Below are 24249 nucleotides of genomic sequence, written 5' to 3'. Positions count from 1 at the left end.
CGCCACCAGGGAAGCCCTGCTCTAATCTTTATTATTCTCTCCCTTCTACCACCTTTGAGTTCAGTTTGCTCTTCCTTTTCTGGTTTCTTAAGGTGTACAGTTAGGTTATCAATTTGAGATCCTCCTTTTTTAATGTAGGCATTTAAGGCTATAAATTCCCCCAGAACACTGCTTTCACTGTTGTCCTGTGTTTTGTTTTTATTTTATTTTCTCCAGGTATTTTCTGATTTCCTTGTGATTTCTTCTCTAATCTGTTGGTTGTTTAAGAGTCTGTTGTTTAGTGTTCACGTATTTGTTTTCCAGTTTTCCTTCTGTTATTGGGTTTTACTTTCATCCCATTGAGTTAATTCCATTAGATCAATAAATTTAACTTCTGAGACTTGTTTTGTAGCCTAACATATGTAGTCTTTTCTGGAGAGTATCCGTGTGCACCCTGCAAGCGTGTGTCCTCTGCTGTCGGGTCTAATTGATTTACAGGTTCCGGAGCGCTCTGCATCCTTGTAGTCGCTCCTTTTTATAGCTGGGTAACAGTCCACTGATGGATATGCCGCAGCTGTAAAAAATTTATCCATTCACTTGTTGAAGGATATTTGTGTTGTTTTCAGCTTAGGGCACTTGTGACTAGGACTGCTATAAACATTCACGTGCAGGTTGTTTGTGGGCATAAGTTTCCATTTCTCCAGGGTAGACACGCAGGAGTGGAATTTCTAAGTAATGCGTTAAGTGCATGTTTGGCTTTGGAAAGTGGTTTGCTGGTTGCTTAAACAGAGTTGTGTGAGAGTTTGGGTTCCTCCTTGTCAGCGCTTGCTATTGTCAATATTCTTATTTTAGCCCTTCTGCTGAGTGTGTAGTGTATCTCACCATGGTTTTCTACTTGTACTTCCCAAGTGGCTACTGATGTTGAACACCTTTTCATGTGCTTAGTTGCAACGTGTTTAACCTTTTTGGTGAGGTATCTGTCCAGATATCTCACCTGTCTTTTACCCAGTTGTTTTTTGGTGGTTGTTTTGTTTTTTAACTTATTGTTGAATTTTGCAAATTCTTTATGTATATTGGATACGTATTTGTCAAATATGTGGTTCGCAAATATTTTCTCTTAGTCTGTACTTTATTTTCATTATCTTACCAATGTCTTAAAACAAGTTTTAAATTTTGAAAAAGTCCAGTTTATCCATTTTTAGATATTGAGTCTGAAAACTCGTTGCCTAGCCTTGAGTATCAAAGGCATTATCCTATGTTTATTTCTTAAAATTTTCTAGTTTCACATTTTACATTTAAGTTTCTGATCCATGTTCAGTTAAATTTTGCATAAGATGTGAGGTTTAGGTGAAGATTTACTTTTATTTTTGCCTAAAGAAGTTTAACTGCTTCAGGACAATATATGGTAAAGGCTGTCCTTCCTTCATTGAATTGCTTTTTTATGCCTTTGTCAAAAATCGGTTGGGCATATTTCTCTCTCTTCCTGGATTCTCCATTTTGCTGTATTGATCTAAGTATTTATCTCATCACCACTGTCTTGACTACTGGTAGCCTTGGGGTAAGTTTTTAAAATCTGGTAGTGTGACTCCTCCAATTTCATTCGTCTTTTTCAGAGTTGTTTTAGCTATTCTAGTTCCTTTGACTTGCCATATAAATTTTAGAATTGGTTTGTCTATATCTACCCCAAAAAAATCCTGCTGGGGTTTTATTGGCATTGAGTTAAATCTTTACGTCAGTTTGGGAAGAATTGACATTCTCCTTATGTTGGGTCTTCCATTCCGTGAACACAATACGTATCTATTTATTTACATCTTTGATTTATTTCATCAGCATTTTGTATTTTCAGTATACAGACTCTGCATGTTTTATTAGATTTATACCTAAGTATGCCTTTTTATATCAGTTGTAAATTTTGTTTTATGTTGGCTTACTATTATATAGAAACGATTGATTTTTGAGTTGTTCATCTTGTATCCTGCACCTTAACCAAATTTACTTATCAGTTCTATGAGGGTTTTCTTGGTCTTTATTTTTGGTTGATTCCTTGGGATTTTCCCGCGCAGGTACTCTTATCTGTAAATTGTCTACACCCGTTTTATATCTTCTCTGAGTGGGATGCCTTTGGTTAAGACTTCCAGACTGGTGTTGGAGTGAGGAGGGCAGACATTTTTGCCTTGTTGCTGGTCTTGGAGGAGCACCTAGTCTTTCACCGTTAAGAACGCTGTTAGCTGTAGGGTTTTTTTGTAGATGTATCAGGATGTAGAAGTTCCCTTCTTTTTTTTTTTTTTTTTTTTTTTTTTTGCGTTACGCGGGCCTCTCACTGTTGTGGCCTCTCCCGTTGCGGAGCACAGGCTCCGGACGCGCAGGCTCAGCGGCCATGGCTCACGGGCCTAGCCGCTCCGTGGCATGTGGGATCTTCCCGGATGGGGGCACGAACCCGTGTCCCCTGCATCGGCAGGCGGACTCTCAACCACTGCGCCACCAGGGAAGCCCCCCTTCTATTCTTGATTTGACTTTTATTCTTACAAAAGTTTATTATGAGTAGATGTTGAATTTTGTCAAATCCTTTCTTTTTCCTTGAATAGATTGATACGACTGTGTGTTTTTTCTTCTTTAAACTGTCAATATGGTAGATTATATTGATTTATTTTTCAGTGTTGAGCCAGCCTGACATTACGAGATAAACCCCCGTTGGCTGTCAGGTAACGTTCTTATGTATTGCTGGATTCAGCTTGCCGGTGCTTTGATTTTGGGTGATTTTTGGTCCATGTTTTTGAGGGATACTGGTCTGTGGGTTTCATTTATCTTTCTGTCCTTTTCTGGTCCTGTATGAGCGTAATGCTGGCCTCATGCAGCAAGCTGGGAAGTGCTCCTTCTCTTTTCTGAAGAGACTGTAAAACCATGTAGGCCTGGGTATTTCTGTTGTGGAAGGTCTTTAGAAGGGTCGGGTTGTGGGTGCTTTGTCGGGCGACGTGGCTGGACCGAGGGCAGTTGTCCGTGTGGACGCGCTCCTGCGGAGCCTCCCATTCCTGGTGCTGCTGCTAGGCCTCTTCTCGATTTTTCCCTTTGCCGGTCTCGCTGGAGCTTTACAATTTAATTGGTCTTTTCAAAGGAACAGTGTTGGGTTTTGTTCATTATTCTCATTGTTTTTGTGTTCTCAATTTCATTGATTTCTGCCCTTTATTGTTTCCTTCCGTCTTCTTGCTTTGGCTGTATTTTTCCCCTTTTTTTCTAGTTTCTTAAGGTGGAAGCTGAGATTATTGATTTGAGATCTCTCTTGTTTTCTAATATAAGCGTTTAAGGCTACAGATTTTTCTAGGCACTGCTTCAGCTGCATCCCACGCTTGCGATCTGTTGTAGTCTCATTTTCATTGTCAGTTTGTATAGTTTTCATTTTTTTTAATTTGCTAAGGTTTGTTAAATGCCCCAGGCACATGCTCTGTCCTGGAGAATGCTGCATCTGTACTTGAGAAGAATGAGTATCCTGCTGCGTTGGGTGCTGTGTTCTGTAAGTTCCTGTTAGATGCCATCGGTTGACGGTGTTGTTCAGTCCTGTGTGTCTTTGCTCATCTGTCCACAGTTCTAACTCCTTAGCAGGAAGCTTTGAAATCTCCAGCCATACTTGTGGATTTGTCTGTTTTTCCTTCCAGGTCTGTCATTTTTCGCTTCATGTATTTTGAAGCTCTACTTTTAGGGGCATGTTCATTTAGGGTTATTGTGTCTTCTTGGTGAATAAACTGTTTTACATGTTTGTCATTCCTCTTTTTTGGGGTGGCCGCTGTCTGGTTATCTCCTCTGACGTCTCTTTTGTCCGGTACTAATACGGCCACCCCAGCGCACATTCTTCCTTCCTTCCCTCCTTTCTTTCCCTTCTTTCTTGCCAGCTGTTCATTTCGGAATAATTGTTGGTTTACAGGAGGGCTGCACAGATAGTACAGAGCGTCTCATACGCTGCTCACCTTTGTCCCTCGTTATCAACATCTTCGTCTTCCTGGTGCGTTTGTCACAGTCGAGTCACAGTTAACTGGTCTGCGGCCTGCGTTCACCCTTTGTTTACCCAGCAGCGTCCAGCCCAGGGCCCCACCTTGGTCTCAGCCGTCTCGTCCCCCCGCCTCCCCCGCTCTCTGCCAGTTTCTCCGTCTTTGTTTTCCACGACCTTGGCCGTGCCAGCATCCCCAGCCCCCGTTTGTCGGACGTGTTCTGCGACAAGGCTGACGTGTGGCTTTTGGGAAGACGCTGGGGTTTGGGGTTCGTGCCTTCTCATCGCATCAGATCGGAGGTACGTAGTGTTAACAGTTCCTGCCTCACTTTCATCTCACCTTCTGTCGTCAGCAGTCGGGAGGGACCAGGACACCCTCTCAGCGCCGTGCTCAGCGGTCTCCTCGGCTCAACAGCTCCAGTTCCGCCTTCCGCAGAACCCGCCCCGCGCGGCTCAGCCACGCCCTCTGTGTGTGACCTAGTGACGCGGCCCCGCCCCCCGCCCGCACTGCACGTTCTTCCGCCCTCAGCTCTCACCACAGCCGCCCTCAGTGTCCTTGTTTCTGGCAGCCGCCTCCCGCCCCGCCCAGCCTCTGCCCAGGAGCCCTTCCGTCTGCACGTTGTTTACGTGTTGGTTACAGCAGCACCTTCTCGGCGCCAGCTCAGGCCACCGTGACAGACACCACAGCCCGGGCGGCTTATACAGCACTTATTTTCTCCCAGTTCTGGAGGCCGGGAGCCTGAGATCAGGGTGTTGGCAAGTTAGGTTTCCCCTGAGGCCTCCCTCTTGGCCTCCTGACGCCTTCTCGGCAGGCCCTCACAGGGCAGAGAGCGCGAGCAGGCTCTGCTGTCTTCCTGCCAGGCGCCGACCCCACCCCGAGGGCACCCCCCGGCCTCATCTGACCCGTCGCCCTCCAGAGACCCACCTCCAAATATCACACCCGGGGGTGGGCTCCAACGTGTGAATCTGGGGGACCCAGACGTTCAGTCTGTAGCAGGACACCCCCCTCCTCGTACGAACGACTCCAGTGCTGGTGCGGTCCATCTCCCCGTGCTCGAGCCTCTGATGCAGGGGCAGGACAGGGCTGGCGATGCCTGCGGTGAGCCCGACGCTGGGGACACAGAGCAGACCGTCCGACAGAGGGGATGGCCAGGCCCATGGGGACAGAGCAGCCGCACAGCCCTGGGCAGGCGGTCGGTGGGGGGCCAGCAGGCAGGGTGTGGGGTCTGGGACCAGAGGGCGGTCAGCCTGGGCAGGTGGCCTCCCAGACCAGGTGCTCTTTGCCCAGCTGCACCTCTAGTTCCGCCCACTGTCCCCTCCAGCACCGGGAGCCTGACCCCTGGCACCCTACCCCCGCTACCCTGGGTTTTAGTTCTGCAAAAACAATCATTCTTCCCTCAGAAGTTTTCCAGGGTACGTGGTACGTTCATTGCAAATGTTTTTTTAGGGAAGATAACAAACACCCCTTTCTCGCTGATTTCTCCTGACCCGCGCGCGTGCGCACACACGCACACACGCCCCTGCTTTGATTGGCTTCGTCTTCTCGAGAAATGATCTGGGATGGCATCCAGTTTATGTAATACCCTCAGTGTTTAAAAAACTTGGAGTTAGTCAATTTCAAGACACTTAACACCAGACCTGATTGCTTTGAACACTTTGAAGGCAGACCAGCATTCTGAGCTTTTGAACAAACACGCACACCCACTCATTCATTCGTTCTCTCCCCCTCCCCCTCGGTGAGATAACAGTTTGCCTCAGAGGAGGACAAGGAGAAGAAAGCGCCCGTTTTTAAGATGCACAACTAGTGCTGTTGACGTGGTTTGCTCTCCGACAGCTGGGATGGGTTCTAGCTCGCCGCTCACTAGGAAGTCTGCTGCCACGTACATGTGCTTATTTGAGTTTAGACCGGAGAACTTTGGTTCACAAGCCTTCAGAATCCATAATACCTGTTTTAAGAGGGGCCTTGCGGGGCTCTCGTGCAGCCTGTCCCTGAGATGCAGAGTCCTTCTCCGGAAGGGGCTTCCTGGCGGTGGCCGGGGCACTGACCACCACCTCCCCCCAAAGCTCACAGGGATGCCTCACCGAGGCCAGGTGGGTCACACCTCCGAGTCGTCCCTCTAAGAAGCACTGTCCTAGGGGGTAAGGGCATCGACCCTGGAGCCCGACTGCTGGGCTCCCTGTCCTGGGTACCGGATGGGCCGCTTCCCTGCAGTCACTTAACCTCCGTGAGCCTCAGGTTCCCCTGTGAAAACTAGGGGATGGGATGCGAGCTGTGTGGGGCACTGGCCTCACTGGGCGCCAGAGACTCTTCCTCAGTTCCCTGCGATGCCCGCAGCCCTGGCCACACCTGCGGCTCAGCGCTGCTCGGGTGCTCCTGCGAGGGACAGGGTGACCTGTCAAAGGCATGGGTGCAGCGTGTGTCTTCACAGTTGTAGGCTGCACATGTTAAGTGTACAACTGGATATATTCTCTCTCTCTCTCTCATACACACACACACACACACACACACACACACACACACACACACACACACACACACACACACACACATGGAACCATCACCACACTCAAGATAGTGGGCCTGTCCTCCGCCCCCAAACATTCCCTCTTGCTCGATTATAACCCTGCCTCCCCCTTCTCCCCTCCCCCACACCCAGGCAGCTACCAGTCTGCTTTCAACCACCGGCGGTCGGTGGGCACGTCACGAAGCTGTGTGTTGTGGGAGCTGTGCAGTGTGTACTCCGGCCTCTCTCTCTGACCGTAGTTGTCTTGAGACAGCGCATGTGTGTGCCAGCGGTTTGCCCTTTCTCTCTGCTGAGCCCTATTCCCCTGCACGCATACACCGCTGTTCGCTCACGCACGCCCTTGCTGGTGGACGTCTGGTTTGCCCCACGTTTTGGCTGTGGGGATGAAGCTGCTCTGTGTCACACACCAAGTCCTTGTGTCCCTTCTGTTCTCCCAGAGGAACGCCGCCACGGGGGATGGCTGGTAGCTGCGTGAGTAACTCTTGAAGAAGCTGTCTTCCAGAGTGGTTGCACTGTTTTGTATTCCTGCTGCCAGTGGACGAGAGGTGTGGGTTCTCCTCGCCAGCACTTGGTGTGGTTGGTCCTCCCCATTTTAATCCTTCTGGTAGATGCGAGGTGGCATTTCACTGTGGTTTAAGCTTTCATGTCCCTATTGACTAACGATCTTGGGCACCTTTTCACGTGCTTGTCATTGTATATCTTCTTCGGTAAAATGTTCAAACTTCTGTCCATTTTTTATTTGATTACTTACTTGCTTGTTGTTGAGTTTGGAGGGTCCTTTATACAATCTGGATACGAGTCCTTTATCAGATATTGGCAAATCTTTTCTCCCATTCTGTAGCTTGTCTTTTCATTCTCTTCATGAAGTTTTTTTTTTTTTTTGCAGTATGTGGGCCTCTCACTGTTGTGGCCTCTCCCGTCGCGGAGCACAGGCTCCGGATGCGCAGGCTCAGCGGCCATGGCTCACGGGCCCAGCTGCTCTGCGGCATGTGGGATCCTCCCGGACCAGGGCACGAACCCGTGTCCCCTGCATCGGCAGGTGGACTCTCAACCACTGCGCCACCAGGGAAGCCCCACTTGGGTGTTTTTTATGATACCATTTTATATCCTTTTTTGGCTTTTTGGTTGTAACTCTTTGGGTTTTTTTGTGTGTTTTTTTTTTTTTCTTTTTTTTGCGGTATGTGGGCCTCTCACTGTTGTGGCCTCTCCCGTTGCGGAGCACAGGCTCCGGACGCGCAGACTCAGCGGCCATGGCTCACGGGCCCAGCCGCTCCGCGGCATGTGGGATCTTCCCGGACCGGGGCACGAACCCGTTTCCCCTGCATCGGCAGGCGGACTCTCAACCACTGCGCCACCAGGGAAGCCCCACTTGGGTGTTTTTTATGATACCATTTTATATCCTTTTTTGGCTTTTTGGTTGTAACTCTTTGTTTTTTTTATTTTAGGGATTGCTCTAAGGTTTTTAATATACATCTTACACTTGTCACCATCTACCTTCAGGTGATACTATACCTTTTCACATAATGTAACCTTACAGCTGTGTATGTCTGTTTATTCAGCCTTTGTGCTGTTGCTGTCATATATTTTACTTAATATTTATGTCTGAAAACCCCAATATATTTTTATTAGTTTTGTTTAAACAGTCAATCTCTTTTAAAAATAGTAATTTAAATATTTCTAAAAGATTTAAATAATGTGAAAAACCATATTTCTGGGCTTCCCTGGTGGCGCAGTGGTTGAGAGTCCGCCTGCCGGTGCAGGGGACACGGGTTCGAGCTCTGGTCCGGGAGGATCCCACATGCTGCGGAGCGGCTGGGCCCATGAGCCATGGCTGCTGAGCCTGTGTGTCTGGAGCCTGTGCTCCGCAACGGGAGAGGCCACAACAGTGGGAGGCCCGCGTACCACAAAAAAAAAAAAAAAAAAAAAAAACCATATTTCTGCCCACGTAGCTAAGATTTCCGTTGCTCCTCATGCTTTTGTGTGGCTTCTCCTTCCCTTCTGCCTGAGGATTTCCCTTGACATTTCCTGTAGAGCAGGCCTGCTGGTGATAAATTCTTTGTTTTTGTATGTCTGAGAGCATCTTTATTTTGCTTTTGTTTTTTGAAAGATATTTTCAGTGGGAATAGAATTCTAGGTTGACATTTTTTCATTTCTTCTAGTATTTTAAAGATTTTTCTCCTCTTTCTCACTTGCAGTGTCTCTGCTGAGGAAGCTGCTTTGTTTCTCTGTGGGTAACATTTCCTTTCTGTGGCTGCTTGTGGGATTTCTTTATCACTGGTTTTAAGCAGCCAGATCGTTTGTGCACTGGGGCTGTTTTCTTCATGTTTCTTGTGCTCGGGTTTGTGTAGCTTCTTGGGTCTGTGTCTTTATACTTTCGTCACATTTGGAACCTTCTTGCAGTATTTTTCTGTCCCATCCCCCACCACCACCACCACCACCGCAGGGACTCCAGTTACACGTAAATTCACCTTCATGAAGTTGCCCCACCGCTCAGCGATGCTCCTTCCAGTTTTAAAGATCGATTTTCCTCTCTGTCTGCTACTGTGGATAGTTTTTATCGCTCTGTCTTCAACTGCACTAAACTTTTGTCCTGAGGAGTCTAATCCATCATTAATATCATCCAGGCTTTTTCATCTCAGACATCGTAGCTTCCACCTCTAGGAATTCAATTTGGTCCTGTTTATATCTTCCGTATCTGTCCTTAACTGCTGAACAGTGGAATATTAGTCCTTTATTCCAATAGCTTTTAATAACTGTTTCAATGTCCTTGGATGCTGATTTAATGTCTGTGCAGTTATTCTGCACAGGTAGGTTATTCTCTTCATTGTGGGTCATATTTTCCTACTTAATGCCCGGTAATCTTTGATTGGATGGCAGACATTGTGAGTTTTAGGTTGCTGGGTTCTGAACGTCTTTGTGCTTGTATAAATCTTGTTGAGCGTTTTTCAGGGATGCACTTAGGTTTCTCGGGAAGAGTTTGGTCCTCTCAGATCTCGCCATTGTGATTTGCTGGGCCAGCCTGGAGCAAGTACCAGTCTGGAGGCAGTTACCTCCCACTCCTGAGCCAAGACCTTCCTGAATTATCCATGAAGCGTGAGTTTTCCATTCTGGCTGGTGGAAGAGGCTCTGTTCCTCACCCTGTGTCACTGCTGGGCACTGCTTCCTTGGCATTTTTAAATTTTAAATCATATGAATATGGTTGCTATAAAAAAATTAAATTTAAAAAGGAAGACAAAAATAGGCGCCTTCTTACGATTAGCTGCAACCTCCCTGCATGCCTGCTTCGGCCACTGGCCTTGCTTGGCCTCTGGGCCTTCGGGGTAAGAAGAGCCTGCTTCTGCGCCTCGTCCTGGTGGTCCCCCAGCCTCCAGCCACTAGCTGGGTCCACAGCGCACGTCGGAGAGCTTCCCTGTCTTTTCGTCGTGCTTGGAGACTCTCTTCAGGTCGTTCTCTTGATTCTCGCAACCTCTCCGGTGCGTGGTCACACTTGTGGGGGTGGACTGGTGGGCACAGGACACGTGCAGGCCCACGGTGCCACCTGTTAGTTCTCCTCCCTGCTCCCTTCCGGTCCTGATCGGCGAAGGCCCCACCCCTCCCCGCGGCAGAAGCTTCTGCACCGGAATAGATGCCTTCGCTGCGCTCCCCCATCCTGGGCTTGTGTAGTTTTACAGTTTTTCCTGAATGTCATCTCTTCATGTCACATTTCTACAAACGTGTACTTGGCAACGAGCCTTTTAACCGTCTTGTAACCTTTCCCCTTTTCCTCCCCAGAGGGCGGGCCACAGTGGGGTTCCTGTCATGGATCTGCTCTCCTTGCAGGTTGAAGGTTGAGGAGCTGGAGGGGGAGCGGAGCCGTCTGGAGGAAGAGAAGAAGGTGCTGGAGACACAGCTGGAGCGGCTCACCCTGCAGGTGAGCTCGTTCGGGGCTTGCCCTGCCCTCCTGTTTTCTCCTGGGTTTTGCCCGAGGTTCCTGCACCCCAGCCATCCCACTTTCTAGCTGACCAGACTAGACTAAACCGGGGGCCTGTCCCCCACCCAGGCACCTGGCTGGCCGAGAACACCCGTCCCGAGCCACCAGTAGGGGCGGCCTGCCCCGGGTGGCGCTGCCCCCAGCCACCCACCCCGTCTGCTTTCTTGGTCTCCGTCTCGTTTTTCCCGACCGCTGGCTGCAGCGAGCCCACAGCCTGACCTCTGCGTTGCCCGTGGCGGGTGTGAGAGGCCTGCCCCCCTGGGAGGAGACACCAGCAGAGGTCCTGGGTGGTTTGGGGTTTATATCCAGGCCTGTCCGCATCTGCCTGCAGTTGTGAAGTCGGATTGCTATTTGCGCTGTTTTGCTTTTGCTTTGTTTTTCATTTTTATCCTCCTGTCTAAATTGTTCCATGGCAGGAGACCTGCAGGTTAGTGATTACCCAGATTTTGGACAGGCCATTGATTTTTCTCTTGGCATCTATTAGAGGCAAATCAAATATCCTTTTTATTCCCGATTTCTGGAGATGGGAAAAGTGACAACCTTGATAAAACAAGGCGCTGTGAGCCGCAGCTGGGCCGTACTCAGCTCCAGGACCTGTCACCTTGTACCATTTTAATTGGGCCGCATTCCTGCTGGGAGAGCTGGGCTGCTGGCGGGTGAACCCCCAGCCGCCCGTCAGTGGTGCCATGTCAGGGCAGGATGGGGAGAGTCTTTCTGGGTCCTAAGTTGAGCTCAGCCTGAGGTATCGGCTGATGGCTTCCCAGGCCTCTGATTGGGGCTCAGTGACTGCTGCCGAAATCGATGTTTCCTTTTTCCTGCTCCAGGGCTTCAAAGCCTGTCACGAGGAGCCTCAGTGGCCCTTGGTGATGGTGTCGAGGGTCAGACCAGGTGAGAGGTGCCGTGAGCACCGTCAGTGGATGTGGGGAGACGGGGCCGGCGTTGGGGGCCCCCAGCTCGAGCCTTCCTGTATGGGAGGTTCGGGCGGGTGGTGCCCGGTCCCGTCCGCGCTCTGTGGGTGGGGTCAGCGACGACGGCCGTGTCCAGCCTCCTGGGCCCCACATGGACCTCACGCAGGGTGGGGGCCTGGCCGTACGTCCTAGAGGCACTCACGGCCAAGGCGGCAGGTGGTATCCGTGTTAGATTGGGGAGGGCATGGGTCAGGGTCTGCGCCCTGGTGCGGCCTGGCTCTAGGCACACAGGTTTCTGTCCGTGGAAGTGTGTGTGTGAGGGGGGTACCCGGCCAGCAGTGGCCACACGCAGCACCGAGTGTGCCTGTGAGCAGCTGCCCCCGGCGTGGCCGGGAGGCTGTGGCAAGTGGGTCCTGGTTTCGAGGATCCTGGGGGAGCAGCCGTTCGCACGGTGATGTGCGCGCCTGCCGCTGCTCCCAGGGCGCGCGGCCGCCGCCTCCCTCACCCCCAGCCGGGGCTATTCTGGAGCCACGTCCGGGGGTGTGAGGCCCCGTCCCCGCCGTGGGCGCTCGGGTGGCCCCCGCACCAGGTGCAGTCCCGCCGCACTGGTACTCTCCACCTGCTTTGAGCCCGGGGCCTGCTGCCGCCCCTCCAACTCTGCGGGTCACCCGGATCTTGAGACAGCAGCAAGCAGAGGCTCCTGGGTGCCTCTGTCCCACGTCACAGCCCCTTTCTCTGTGTGGCCAGTTCCAGCTTGAGTTCCAGAAGGCTCTCGGGAGCATCCCCGCCCCAGCACAGGGCTCGTTTCAGAAAGGTCCTTGTGATGGTGGGGGCCGAGCCCTGTCTCCTGGCTCACCATCTCTGCTACAGGTGCCGCAGGCCTCTGCTGTGTGCCGACCCCGTGCTCCGTGGGCCCTGGGTTTTCCCCTCAGGCCTCCTGTGTCTGTGCCCGCCCACACTCCTGGGAGAAGTCCTGCCGCCCCCTCTGCACTGACGAGGCGGCTTCGCTCAGAGAGGGTCAGCACTGTAGTCATGGGCACTGAGCCCCAGGGAGCAGGGCTGGCCTTTGAACCCAGGGCCGTTGTCTCCTGAGCCACCCCCCGCCCCCCGTCGCCCCTGGCCTCCACACACTCCTGACCCCTCACCTCACCGTCCTGCCCTGCACCTCTGGTGGCCCGGCCGCCATTCCCAGGTGAGCAGCCTCAGCTCCGGGACCACTGGTCTCCTCCCCCACCCCGGCCCACCCCACCGCCCTATGCGCCGCCCCTGGCCTGGGTCCGTCGTGTGATGCTCTGGGGCGAGGAGAGGTGCACGCCTCCAAGGCTGAGTGGACGGGTCGCCCCCGTCGCAGCGACAGTTCCTGTCCGACCGTGACGCCAGAGGGGCAGAGTTGGCCCCACCGCCGTCCGGCCTGGGCGGAGCGCCCGTGGGCAGACCCGGCCCGGGAAGGAGGGTGCCCACCCGCACCCTGACCCCTCAGGGCAGACAGAGGGAAACCACTGGGCGTTCTGGTCCTGGTGCAGGGGACCGGGAAGACCTCATGTCTGGCTCAGGGAGCCCCCTCCAGGGGGCGCTGAAATGGGTCTGAAGGGGACCTGGGCTCGTGGAAACCGCGGAGACCTGGGTGGTGCCCTGGAGGCACCGGCGTCCGAGTCTGTAGACCTCGGCAGGAATCCTGCCCCTCAGCTGGGTGGTCTCGGGCATGTCATGCTTTGCCACCCGAGTCCCCAGCACATCCTTTATAAAATCGGGGATGATGCGCCCACGTGGGGGTTACCAGGAGGTCACAGGCCACGTCTGACCACACCGTCGTGAGGCCAAGACCTCGTCCCCTTCACCTCGGTCCCCGGGCCGTGGAGGCAGCAGGAGAGGGCAGCACACCCCTCCAGGTGGCCCGGCTGCCCCCAGGCTCCGCTTCGTCTGTGCGACCGCAGAACCGCAGCTTCGTGGCCCGGGCAGAGCGGGAGGACGGGCCGAGGGGCCCAGTTAGCGTGTAGCCCCCCCGGCTGTGTGTTTATCCGCGGTGCTGCCGGCGTGATCTTTATGCAGATCTCCTCTCCTCTCTCCCCCTGGAGGAGTCTGCAAGTTGGGCTGCTTCAAGGAAGATTGATTAAAATCCACTGCAGTTTGGCTTAATTGGGAACATATGCTTGGAGAGGGAGCTCGACTAGTTAGAACTTTTTGTAATTAGTTCACAGCTGGTTGGTGAGGCAACCGCGCCGGTTACCGCTCAGAGCTGAGTGCACGCCTGCCGGCCTGTGCCCACCCAGTGCCTGGCGGGGCCGGGAGGGGAGGCTGCTGGGCCCTCCGCCTGTGGTGCGTGGCCTGTCCGGGTCTTTCTGGGGGTCCTTGGCTACTCCCACCTCATCTGTCCTAAGGTAGCCAGCCTGACGTCAGGGAGACAAGGCCCCCGTGTAGAGATGGGGAAACGGAGGCCACAGCTGGCCAGACACAGTTGGCCGTTTAGTAGAGGCGAAGTGCCCTCCGGTAAAGACTGAACTTGGGCAAACCAGCTGGGACTCTGGGCCCGAAGCAGGGGTTCTCTGCGAAACAGACTCAGGGAACACACTCCCTGTGCCCCCCCCGGGCCCTTCCCAGCGGTCCTGGTGGGCGTAGGGCACTGCCCGGGCGCTCCCACGCCCTCCTGCCCTCGGCCGTCCCTCTCCTTGGCGGTTGGCGCTGGGCCTGGGTGTTAGCTCTGTCCCCCCCCAGCCGTGGCCCTGGCCTCCGTCTGCTCGCCGGGACGTGGAGCTGACCCCACCCCCTGCAGGCTGTCATGGGGAGCACGGTGACTTGCCCAGCACAGAAGCACGGCCGCTGCCGCTGTCACCGCTCTTACCTTGATGGTGCCACACGGTTGTCCATGTTTAGCTTCTCGTGGGCCACGTTGGGGCTGTCAAGGCAATGAGCCGCCCGGCGCTCCCGGGGTGCAGTCCTGAGGGCCAGACGCATGGCAGCTCTTGGCCTGGCAGACGCTCGCCCCCCCCCCCCCCCGGCAGTGCCCCCCTCTGGTGAGGGGCGAGCTTCGCGTGGAGGGCGGTGAGGTTGGTCCCCTGGCTCACCCTGCGTCCCGGGTGGCGGAGCCAGCACGCAAACTCAGCCCTACCGGTGCCCCCGTCGTGTTACGAACAAACACCGTCAAACATACGGCAAAGTTGGGAGAGTTTTACAGTAAACACCCACATGTCCCCCCAGGTCCTGCTGCAGACACTCTCCTGTGGCTGCTTTATGACGCAACACCTCTCTACCCCCTTCCACCCATCAGTACTTTCTCTTTTCTTAATGCATTTTAAAGAAAATTGCAAACATCTGTACCTCTAAATGCTTTGGCATGCACGTAATTAAGCACAATTCATCTCTGGGCTTTGCGCCCCCGTCCCACTGTCCCTCGGAGGCCGGTGGGAGGAGCCCCTGCACTGGAGCCTCCCTCCCAGTTCCCGCCCTGCCTGCTTCCGCCCCGCGGGTGGGGCTGCCCCACTGCCAGCCTGTGGCTCTGCTCAGGAAAGGGACCGGACTGCAGCCCAGTGACATTTCAGATGAGTGTCTCTTTTTTGGAAATGGAGTGGGTAGAAAATAGCCGGGTTCCCTGTGAGCGGGAAGCTCGCGGTGCCCGTGGAGCGCCCTGTGCCCGTGGAGCGCCCTGTGCCCGTGGAGCGCCCTGTGCCCGTGGGGCCTGCCCTGCTCCCGTCCCCGCGTCACCAGGCAGGAGCGCTGTCTGATCACAGATTCTCCCAGCCTCTGCGTCCTTCCCTTTTCCGGAATATGGGGGCGCGGCAGGGAGCGGCCTTCACGGCTCTTCACACCTCGTTGCCCTCGCCTCCGGGCCCCCGGCCCACTGGCCGCACCACAGATCCCCTGAGCCCCACTGGCTTCCCCATCTGCAGGTTCCCCCTGCCCAGCCGGCACCCCGGGGGCAAACTAGTCAGTCCTTGGACCTCAGTTCCCTCCCCCACCCCACCTGCTCTCACCTGCCAGGGAGCCCTGAGCCCAAAGCAGGCCCAGCCTCTGCTTCTCGGGACCCCTCTTGCCGCTAACCAGGGCCTTGAGCATGTCCTGCCCCCGACGGGACAGGCTATTTCCTGCTGGCCTACTGCCCATGCTTCTGGAAGGTTCTCTGGGCGTTGCTTCCTGGAGGGGACGGAACACTGCGGGCCACGGTGCTGGGGACGCCCGGCGAGGTGGGCGTCCCAGAGGTGGTTCCTGGTGGGGTGGGTTGTGTCCCTTCCAGCGAGGAAGGCTCGCTCCCTGGGACTGATGTCGCTCTGAGCACCTGCTTCCTCGGTGCCGGCTGAGCGACCAGAGGGCAGGGGTGTGGGCTGGATGGCGCCGGCGGCGGCCACAGCATGGGCAGCACTGATGTTGCCACGCACACCACCCCCTCCCGCTGGCTGTAGCTTGGTCATGGCTCCTTGCTGACTGCACACGTGGGGCACCCTGACCCGGCACCCTGCCTACGTTCTCACTTCACAGCCATGGGCACTGAGGCAGGGGTGCCATTCCCACTGGGCAGATGAAGCCCGGGTCACAGGAGCCGCTGGTCTGCCACACGGCGGGAGGTGACACGGTCATGTCCCCCAGCTCCAAAGACCCCGGCCCCTGCCCCAAGTTGCGCTCCAGCTCCCCAGCGGAGGTCCAGGCCTCCCTGCCCAGCAGCCCCCGTTCTGCCCAGAAAGCCTGGGTGGTCTGTGTGAGGACCACAGGGCCGGCAGCCTCCACCCCCCCACACCCCACCCGCCATGGTGGCGGGACCAGAGCTTCGTAGAGTCAAGACCGGGCTGCCCTCCAGCCGACTTCCCTCCCCAGGCCCCACGACCTGCTCTGTCTGCCCCTGGGCCCTGCCCGTCTACGGGACCCAGCTGTGGCGTCGCCCCTCCTCTGGGCTGTAAGCTGAGCGCAGTGACCTTGCCTGGCTTCCAGCCAGTGTTCTTGGGGCACAAGGACACCAGGGCCCATGTGGGCGACTGCAGGGCAGAGCACCCAGGAGGTGGGCTCCAGAGGGCACACGTCCAGATGTGAATTCCTGCTGCACAGACACTGGGCCCCGGGCGGCTGCTTCACCTCCCTCCTGAGTCCCAGCTCCTTCGCGGGGAGCCCAAGGATGGAATGCCTGCCCAGGGTGGCGAGGATCGGGCCAGGCGTGCACGTGAGGCGCCTTGTCTGGTTCCTCTCACACCATAACTTCTTCGAACTGGTGGGTGTGTTTCCCCTAATATGTATTTGTACTGCCCGCCCCGCTTTGAACTCAAGAGTCTGTTTTCAAACTGTTTCCGCAGCTTGCTTTTGTCTCTCTGTGCATTTGGGAGACTTTTCCCACTGATACGCAGCGCCCTGTTCGTTTTTAACACGGTGTGTGGCGCATCACCGTGCACCTTTGCCATGACGTATTAAACCTTGACAGTTAACAGGAACACGCTCATGAGCAAGGCTGTGGCGAGTGCCCTCCACATGGTGTCTCCAGTGTGTACGAGTCTGTGTGTAGGAGAAGCTCCCAGAAGAGAGAGCGGGGTCAGTGGGTACCTGCATTTATTTCGGCAGCACCGCCGGACGGTCATATGAGGGCCAATGGGAACTGTGTGGGACGTGTCGTAGCAGTACCTGTGAGGGTGCCGGTTTCCGTACAGCCGTCAGACTTCTACATTTTTCTGGTCTGGTAGCTGAAATGGGGTTGCTCGGTGTAGTTTTAACCTTCAGTCTCCTTATCATAGATGAGTGAGGATTTTTAAATCTGTTTATATGTGTTGATGTCCTGGTCCATTTTTCAAATGGATTGTTGGTTCTTGTTGGTTTTCTGGAGCTCTTTGTATATTAAGGAGTTGAGTTCATTTTAAGTTGTGAATATGTTTTCCCAATTTACCATTTGTCTTTTGACTTTGTGCTGTTTTTTTACCAAGCAGAAGTTTTTGGCTTTTAAATTTATTTTTTACAGATGCATTTATTGCCTTTTCCTTTTTAGCTTCTGGGTTTTTGTTCATGTCTTTACCTTTCTCGCGTCAGGGTATAAAAGAATTCTCTCATGGTTTCTTCCGGTTTTGTGGTGGTTTCATTTTTTACACTTCAATCTGATTGATGTGGGATTTGGTTTTGATTCTTTACGAGGTGGGAAGCGTGATGCCTGCCTGTGTTTTGGACGAGGCTCTTCCTGGGGCCCCTGGACCACCGACTGAAAGCCTGTCTGTTCCTCGCTGGGGTGAGGTCTGCCCCTTCGTGCGCCAGATGCCCACGTGTCAGGTCACAGCAAGGTCTCAGTGACCTCCTGCCCCTGTGACTCTTCTTTATCAGGGTTTTCCTGGCAGCTCTTGCTCATTTTTATATGAACTTTGGAATCAGCATATCCAGCTCCCCCACCAACCAGCCTAGAGCTTGCTGGCTTTCGTGAGAAGTGAAGATGAAGGTCGGGCTCGGCCGCCTCCTGGACACACCCTCCCACAAGGACGTCGCTGTGTCTTTCTGTTTGTTGGGGTCCATGTCCCCCGCGGGAACAGCTCACAGATGTGTTCACCCTGCATGTTTCCTGTCGAGTCTCCTTCTCAATGTCTTGTCTCCTTTGTTTCACCATCAGTGGGTCTTTCCTTGAGTGTCACGCACGCGGACGGAGGTGGTCACCTCTGAGGGTCGTAACCCCCTTACGGTGCCGCGTACGCCCTGCATCCGGCTGCACTGGGCCTGGGGTCCAGGGGTCCCAGGGCCTCGCTGCCCCGGCCCGCTTTCCTCAATATTGCATGTAAAACAAGACACGTAATGAAGGAAAAAGCCCAGCCCTCCCGCCCCCCGAGGCGGCACCAGGCTGCTCCTGTTTGTTGGAGCCAAGGACTGAAAAAGCCAGCGTGCTGACGTGCGTCTGTGTGTGGAGAAATTTCCACAGGTGCTGATGGCTGTTGATTTTTTTTTGCAACGAATGACATGTCCTGAATATTAAGCCCCTTCTCGTCCCGTGGGCCTCGGGGATGCCAACTTCCCGCCTCCTTGCTGGGTGCCCCGGGGCCCCAGGGTGTCATCGGGCCTCAGAACCCAGACTGCAGGCCCAACACCGAATTTGCAGACAGGTCCCACTGAGCCGCTGAATTGGGCTCTTTTCGCCCTGGGACCTCCGCCGTCTGGTCTGGCCCTGCTCCGCCACTGGCCGTACTCAACACGCAAAAGGCTGGCGGCACAGCCAGCGGAGCCACCGCCGGCCTCGGGCTGCTGTCGCGTGCGGTCGCTTCAGCCTCGGCGCTCTCGGACTTGGCCGTGATACCGCTCTTCACCCCCATGTGGTCCTTGCAAAGTGTCTCGATGAGAAAGATAGAGACCCAGCCCTTTAAAAACCTGGAAATGAGGCCTGCTGGGAAAGGACGTGCAACGGTCGTCTTCACCGAGTCGAGTGTTCTTACCGCGATCGTGGAGCGTCACAGCTGCAGTGAGGGGGGTGGCGGGCTGGGGCGCACCCGCTTCTGCCCGAGGGTCCCCTCGCTGACGTGAGCCTCGCCCTCCCTGGGCGGTGCCCTCGCACAGAGGCAGGGAGGTCCTCGTAGACGGAGGACAGCGCAGCCCCCAGAGCTCCACTCAGCCGTGTGCAGCTGGGCAGCCCAGCATTGGGACAGCTCTGCCTGGAGACGCCCTCGGTCTGTGCCAGATGGAGGCCCAGAGCCCCGCAGGGCAGTGCCAGGAGCAGACTGTCCTCCTGACTCTGGGCCCGGCGCTTCTCCTGCTACACCCAGCTGTTCTCACAGGTTCCGTTCCATTCAAGGAGTTTCCGTGCAGAGGACTGGGATGGGAGACACAGAACCTGCTCAAGCTCTGGGTTCTTTCTCTTCCTGATTGTCCCCAAAGTTGCAGGACACGGGCCCTGCCCCACACGCCAGGTGTCGGCCCGTGGAGCGTTCGACTTGCATGTACCCCTTTAACAGCCCGTTACCCGCTTCTGAAGAGCCAGCACCCCGGATTTGCGTCCCAAACTGCTCCTGTCCCCTCGACACCGGATGGGGATCTGAAGTCCGTCATTGGGTCCCCTCTGGCCCACGTCCTCCTGCCATGAGGGAGCCCACTCTTCTGTTCCTGCTGGCTTTGCCCCAACACCTCAGAGGGGCTGTGTCACCGGTCCCTGTGTAGATGCGCTAGGTATCAGCCGGGGGGTGGGCCATCACCTGGCCCCTCTCCAGGGGTTCATCTGCACTCCCTGTGCCAGCTCCCTGACCGTCTTCCGTGATCACATCTATTTGGACAAGATCCCACTGTTGCACAAAGAATTCCTGGCAGGTGATACCATGATGCCTGCCAGAAACAGATCCCAGACGTTCTGACCGTTAGGGCTGATGTTGTAAGTGAAGTTGGGCTTCCTGGCAGCCCTAACAAGAAGGGAAGTCTGGCCAATTACCAGTCGCTCTTATAGCAGGAGGTTTTGTGGACAAACACTAGACCCTGAAGGCACTGTCTCAGACGGGCCTGCACAGTGTGCCTCCACAGGTACCGTAACTGAATCATGCAAGCGGCTTTGTTCACCACGTGATCCAGCAATTCTGCTTCTGGGCATGTGCCCCGAGGAGCTGAAAACAGGGTCACAAGCGGATGTTTGCACACCCATGTCACAGCAGCCAAAAAGTGGATGCCACCCAAGTGTCCATCGATGGGTGAGTGGAGAAACAAAACGTGGTCCATCCACACAATGGAATATCACTCAGCCCTAAAGAGGAAGGAAACTCTGACACCTGCTACCACATGGATGGACCTGGAAGACATTATACTCAGTGAAATAAGCCAGACACAGAAGGACAGATGCTGTGTGATTCCACTTCTGTGAGGTCCCCCCGGAGGAGCCAGGGTCACAGAGATGGAAAGTAGGGGGTGGGTGCCAGGGGCTGGGGGAGGGGGAGGGGAGTTCGTGTGTAATGGGGGCAGAGCCTCAGTTTGGGACCATGGAAAGTTCTGTGGACGGACGGCGGTGACGGCTCCACAACAGTGTGAAAGTACTTAGTGCTGAACAACACATTTAAAAATGATTAAGGTGGCAAGTTTTATCTTACCACAATTCAGAAAAAAACATCTTTTTTCAGGCTTTGTTTAACAACTTCGGATATAACTCAGAGGCCTGGGAGGAGAAACACAGTGCCCGCGTCCATGGCGGGGGCGCAGGTGCGGGGCTGCTTGGCCCTCTGTCTGCCCTCACCGGCCAGGTGCTCGCCCTTCACCAGCTGGTCCTGCAGCTGCCGGCCTGACCCACGAGGCCCCCCGCTGCCAGCTCCCGTGGCTCAGGGTGGATTTACGGTGCCCGCTGTCATTTGCCGTCTGTAGTAGGGAGATCGTGACGGAGCTTCTGCTCACCCGCCCATCTGAGCAGGGACACGGCTCACTCGGCCGGCCAGTAGGCTCAGAGGACGTTGCTCTGGAATGGCGGGGGGTGGGGCGGGGCCAGAGGCAGCGGCTTCCAGACTGGCCAGACATACGAGGAAGGCGTGGTCCTCCTCCTTCCGCTCCTCTTCCTCCCAAGGGGTGTGGCCCCGGGTGCCCAGGCGGTGGCTGCTGTCGGGGCCTTGCTCACAGCCCTGATGTGACGGCAGCTTAGGGAGAGGCTCAGCCTGTGGTCAGGAGCAGTGGGGGGCCCTGTTAGCCGGGGAGCAGCTTGGCCAGCTGAACCAGGCCCCTCCCCGGCCACACTGTCAGTGGCTGCCCCTCCCCACTCAGCCACATCTGCTGCCCCCTAGCCCAGAGTCTTGCCAAAGCCACCACCAGAGCACCCACCTTGCTGGGCCTGCAGGGTGGCCCCATGGCGGCAGCAGGGGGCGGGCGATGGGGCGGGGGGGCCCTGGGAGGGATGGGACCACCAAAGCTGGGCTCCGGCCTAAATGGCCGCTGTCACGCCCTCCTGACGATGAGAATTGTCTTCATTCCTTCTCTGCAGGCTGTTTACAAGCCTCTCTCACAATCGACCCCCTGCTGAAGGGCTCCGGGTGGGACTCAGCAGGTGATGACTGTCCTGTAATTGGGCTCTGCTAACAGTTCCCTGTCTGCTGATTAGAGCCCGAGGTCGGGAGCGTTCAGGAGCGTTCGTGGATGAGTGTGGGCAGCACGGTGGCCTCACCTGGCCTGGGACAGGGTGGCAAATGGGCCACCGGACCCTCCGGGGGGACCTGCTCGCTCTCCTCGCTTTTCCCGCCGTTCCCCCCACCTGCGCGGTGAGACTGGCGGAGCCCTCAGCTCTTGACAGACGTCCCGGGAACTCACCGAGTCCCGCACCCTGGAGTTGATGGGCCGGGGTCTGGCTCAAGTTGGCAGGACAGAGGGTATCCGGGTCCCTGTGTCTGCCACCCAGTGCCCGGCTCGGGCTCGGGTGTCTGCCTGGCAGGTGGGACCTTGTTGCATCCATGCAGAAGTGGCCTGGCGGTCTCTGCCGTCCCCTCCCAGGTAGGGGGCACCAACCAGCCGCTGGACAGTGCCATCTTCCGTCCACCTGTCCCTCTGCCACCGCCTGGGGGAGGCAAACAAGGGGGCTCCTTGGGACGTGCGGGGCAGGCTGTCCCGCGCCACCGCCCCTGTGCTCCCGGCCCGTGTGCTGCAGCCTCGGGCAGGGTGTCGTCCCCGCTCCTCCTTCCTGAGGGGATCAGGTTTGCACTGGTGGTTTCTTGTGGCTGTCTTCTGATGTCTCCAGAAGGCCTGGGTCCTCGGACACGTGGCGTTCTGGGCTGCCTCTGGAGGGTGTGAGAGGTGCCCTTCAGGATATAGCCCAGATTTTACTCCATGGTCATCGTGGGTGACAGTCACACAGCCAGCAAAGTTGCGTGTCGTTTACAGCTGTCTTCACATCCACTGACCGTTTGATCTTTCCACACTTGGGGAGGTGAGCAGTAGTGTCCCCATTTTATAGATGAGCAAATTGAGTCTCAGAGAGAGGGAACGGCTTGGTCAAGTCTCAGAACTAGCACAGGATTATCCGTGTTGTGGGCAACGGAATGCCAGCCGCAAGGACCACACACTGGGCCACCTCCTGGGGGCATCTTCCTGGAGCCTCAAGGAGAGACGGAGTGGGAGCCAGGCCAGGCTCTGGGGTCAGGGCTGAGGAAGGTCTCGGCCTCTGTGGCCCGCCCTGCCCCGCCCCACCATCCCAGGATGGTGGCATTTTTCCTTTTTCCAGGTTCCATGGGGTCTGGCCCAAGCCACCTGGCTCATGTGGCAGCAGAGGTGGATGTGCAGCCCCAGTTGGGGACGTGACGTCGCGCGGCTCCACTCACCTCTCAAGGTATTTCTCTGTCACTGCAGCGGCACTGGCTGCCGGATGTCACCTGCCATCCGAGCAGTCTGGGAGTGTTGAGGTTACCCCAGAGCAACCCCAGCCTCAGCCGGCTAGACCCGTCCCACCCCTCTTGGTGGTTGGCAGTGCCGTGGGCAGCCTGCTCCAGCTGCCGGAGGCCCCGGGGCTCTCCCTGCCTGTCCCCCCCGCCCCCGTCTTTGGAAACATCACACTCCAGCAGAGCTCCCGGCCAGGACCTAAGAGTCTAGGACGGGCCCCAAGATTCCTCACTGGGGTGGATTCCTTCCAGGCGTTCCGCCGAGGGGGCTGCTGGCCACAGGGGGACAAGCAGTGGGCCTGGCTGGGTGAGGCCCTCCCCGGGCCCCACTGTTCCTGGGCGCGGGACAGTGGCAGCAGCCACAGGACACAGCCTGCCAAGCTCACTTGTGTGTCCAGGGCCCACGTGGCGCCTCACGGCTGATGGTAGATAAACTCGCCCTGCCGTGCTGGGGAGACGGTCGCCCGGAGGGTGGTGTGAGAAGGGTCTCCCACGTGTGCTGGCCTGGCAGGCACGGCTCCCCACAGCGCCACCCTTCCTGGAGCTGCCTGGAGAGCCCCAGCGCACACTGCCGGTTTGGGGACTGGCAGGGCCCGGCAGTGCCCCCTCCCCAAGCCCAGCCCCGTCGGCGGCCGCTGTGGCCGGTCCCCCAGGGCTGGGCAGCATGAGCATCCTCAGGGACCTTCGCAGCCCTTCCTAGACCCTCACAGCCCGTGCGTGTTTGTTCGTGAGGGGCCTTGGCCACAGGAGTGCCAGGTGCCCAGCTCCTGAATGAGGCCTCTGTGGTGGGGGACGAGGGGACACAAAGGGCGTGGGGGGTGCAGGGCATCGGCCCACGCGGTCACTGGCCCACGGCAGGAGGCTCGCGGAGAGCCTGTGGTGAGAGGGCAGTCCCCAGGGGCAAGCCCCCATCACCCCTCCCTTGTGGCCCTCCTGCCTCCAGCCCTGGGCCCCTCCCCTCTTCACCCCTCCCGTGACTGGTCCAGGGCGGCTGCGTGGGCCTCGGTTTCTCGGTCTTGGTGCCGGGGGTCTTGGGGAGGTCTAGCCTGCGCTGTCACGTGGCGCCCCCGCCGATCCCCAGGCTGTCCACCCGCGGTGAGCACACCGTCTGGGCGGGCCGGGCCGGCCCTGTGCCCCCGGCTTCAGAGCCGGGGAGTGTCCCTGTGAGCCACCGAGCACCGAGCCACCCCGGCCCATGGGGTGCGTAGGACGCAAGGTTGGCGCCTGAGGGACCTGCCCAAGTTCGCGGAGCCCTGGGCCTCGCGGAGGCGGGTGTGCAGGCTGGGGTGAGGCGGGGCCGGCGAGGGCTGTGGCCCCCCCATCTGTGAGGTCAGGCCGGCCCTGCCCCTCCGACCCAGCGGGACCCCCGAAGCTCCCCTGCTTTTCTCCCTGAGCTGTCTTCCTTCAACTGGGAGAGATGTTGATTTAGTTTTGAGGCCAGGTGATTTGTAAATACGCATGAGGCTCGGTGGCGGTCTGACTGGACTTTTTGACTCTCCGTGGGCCTCTGTCTCCTGCTAGCAGGGTCTCTTACTGTTCGTGGCAGGTCCGCCCTCCCGGCAGCCCTTCGCCGGCCCGGGGCGGCCGCCGTCCATCCACAGGGCACACGGGCTCCCGGGGGGGTCTGACC

The 24249-nt window shown here is 56.5% G+C and overlaps 1 protein-coding gene across 1 annotated transcript in view; it reads left to right on the top strand.

Moving 5' to 3' along the window:
- The window catches only part of MAD1L1 (mitotic arrest deficient 1 like 1), a 320736-nt gene that overhangs the window by 224055 nt on the left and 72432 nt on the right, over positions 1-24249 (top strand). Inside the window, exon 15 of the mRNA XM_079718283.1 lies at positions 10303-10393. Within this exon, the coding sequence (XP_079574409.1) occupies positions 10303-10393 (91 nt within the window). The remainder of the gene's footprint in view (positions 1-10302; positions 10394-24249) is intronic.

This window comes from Hyperoodon ampullatus, assembly GCF_949752795.1.
Source record: "Hyperoodon ampullatus genome assembly, chromosome: 14".
Lineage (NCBI taxonomy): Eukaryota > Metazoa > Chordata > Mammalia > Artiodactyla > Ziphiidae > Hyperoodon > Hyperoodon ampullatus.
The sequence above is the reverse complement of the archived record's forward strand: the minus strand, read 5'-3'. Positions and strand labels throughout refer to the sequence as shown.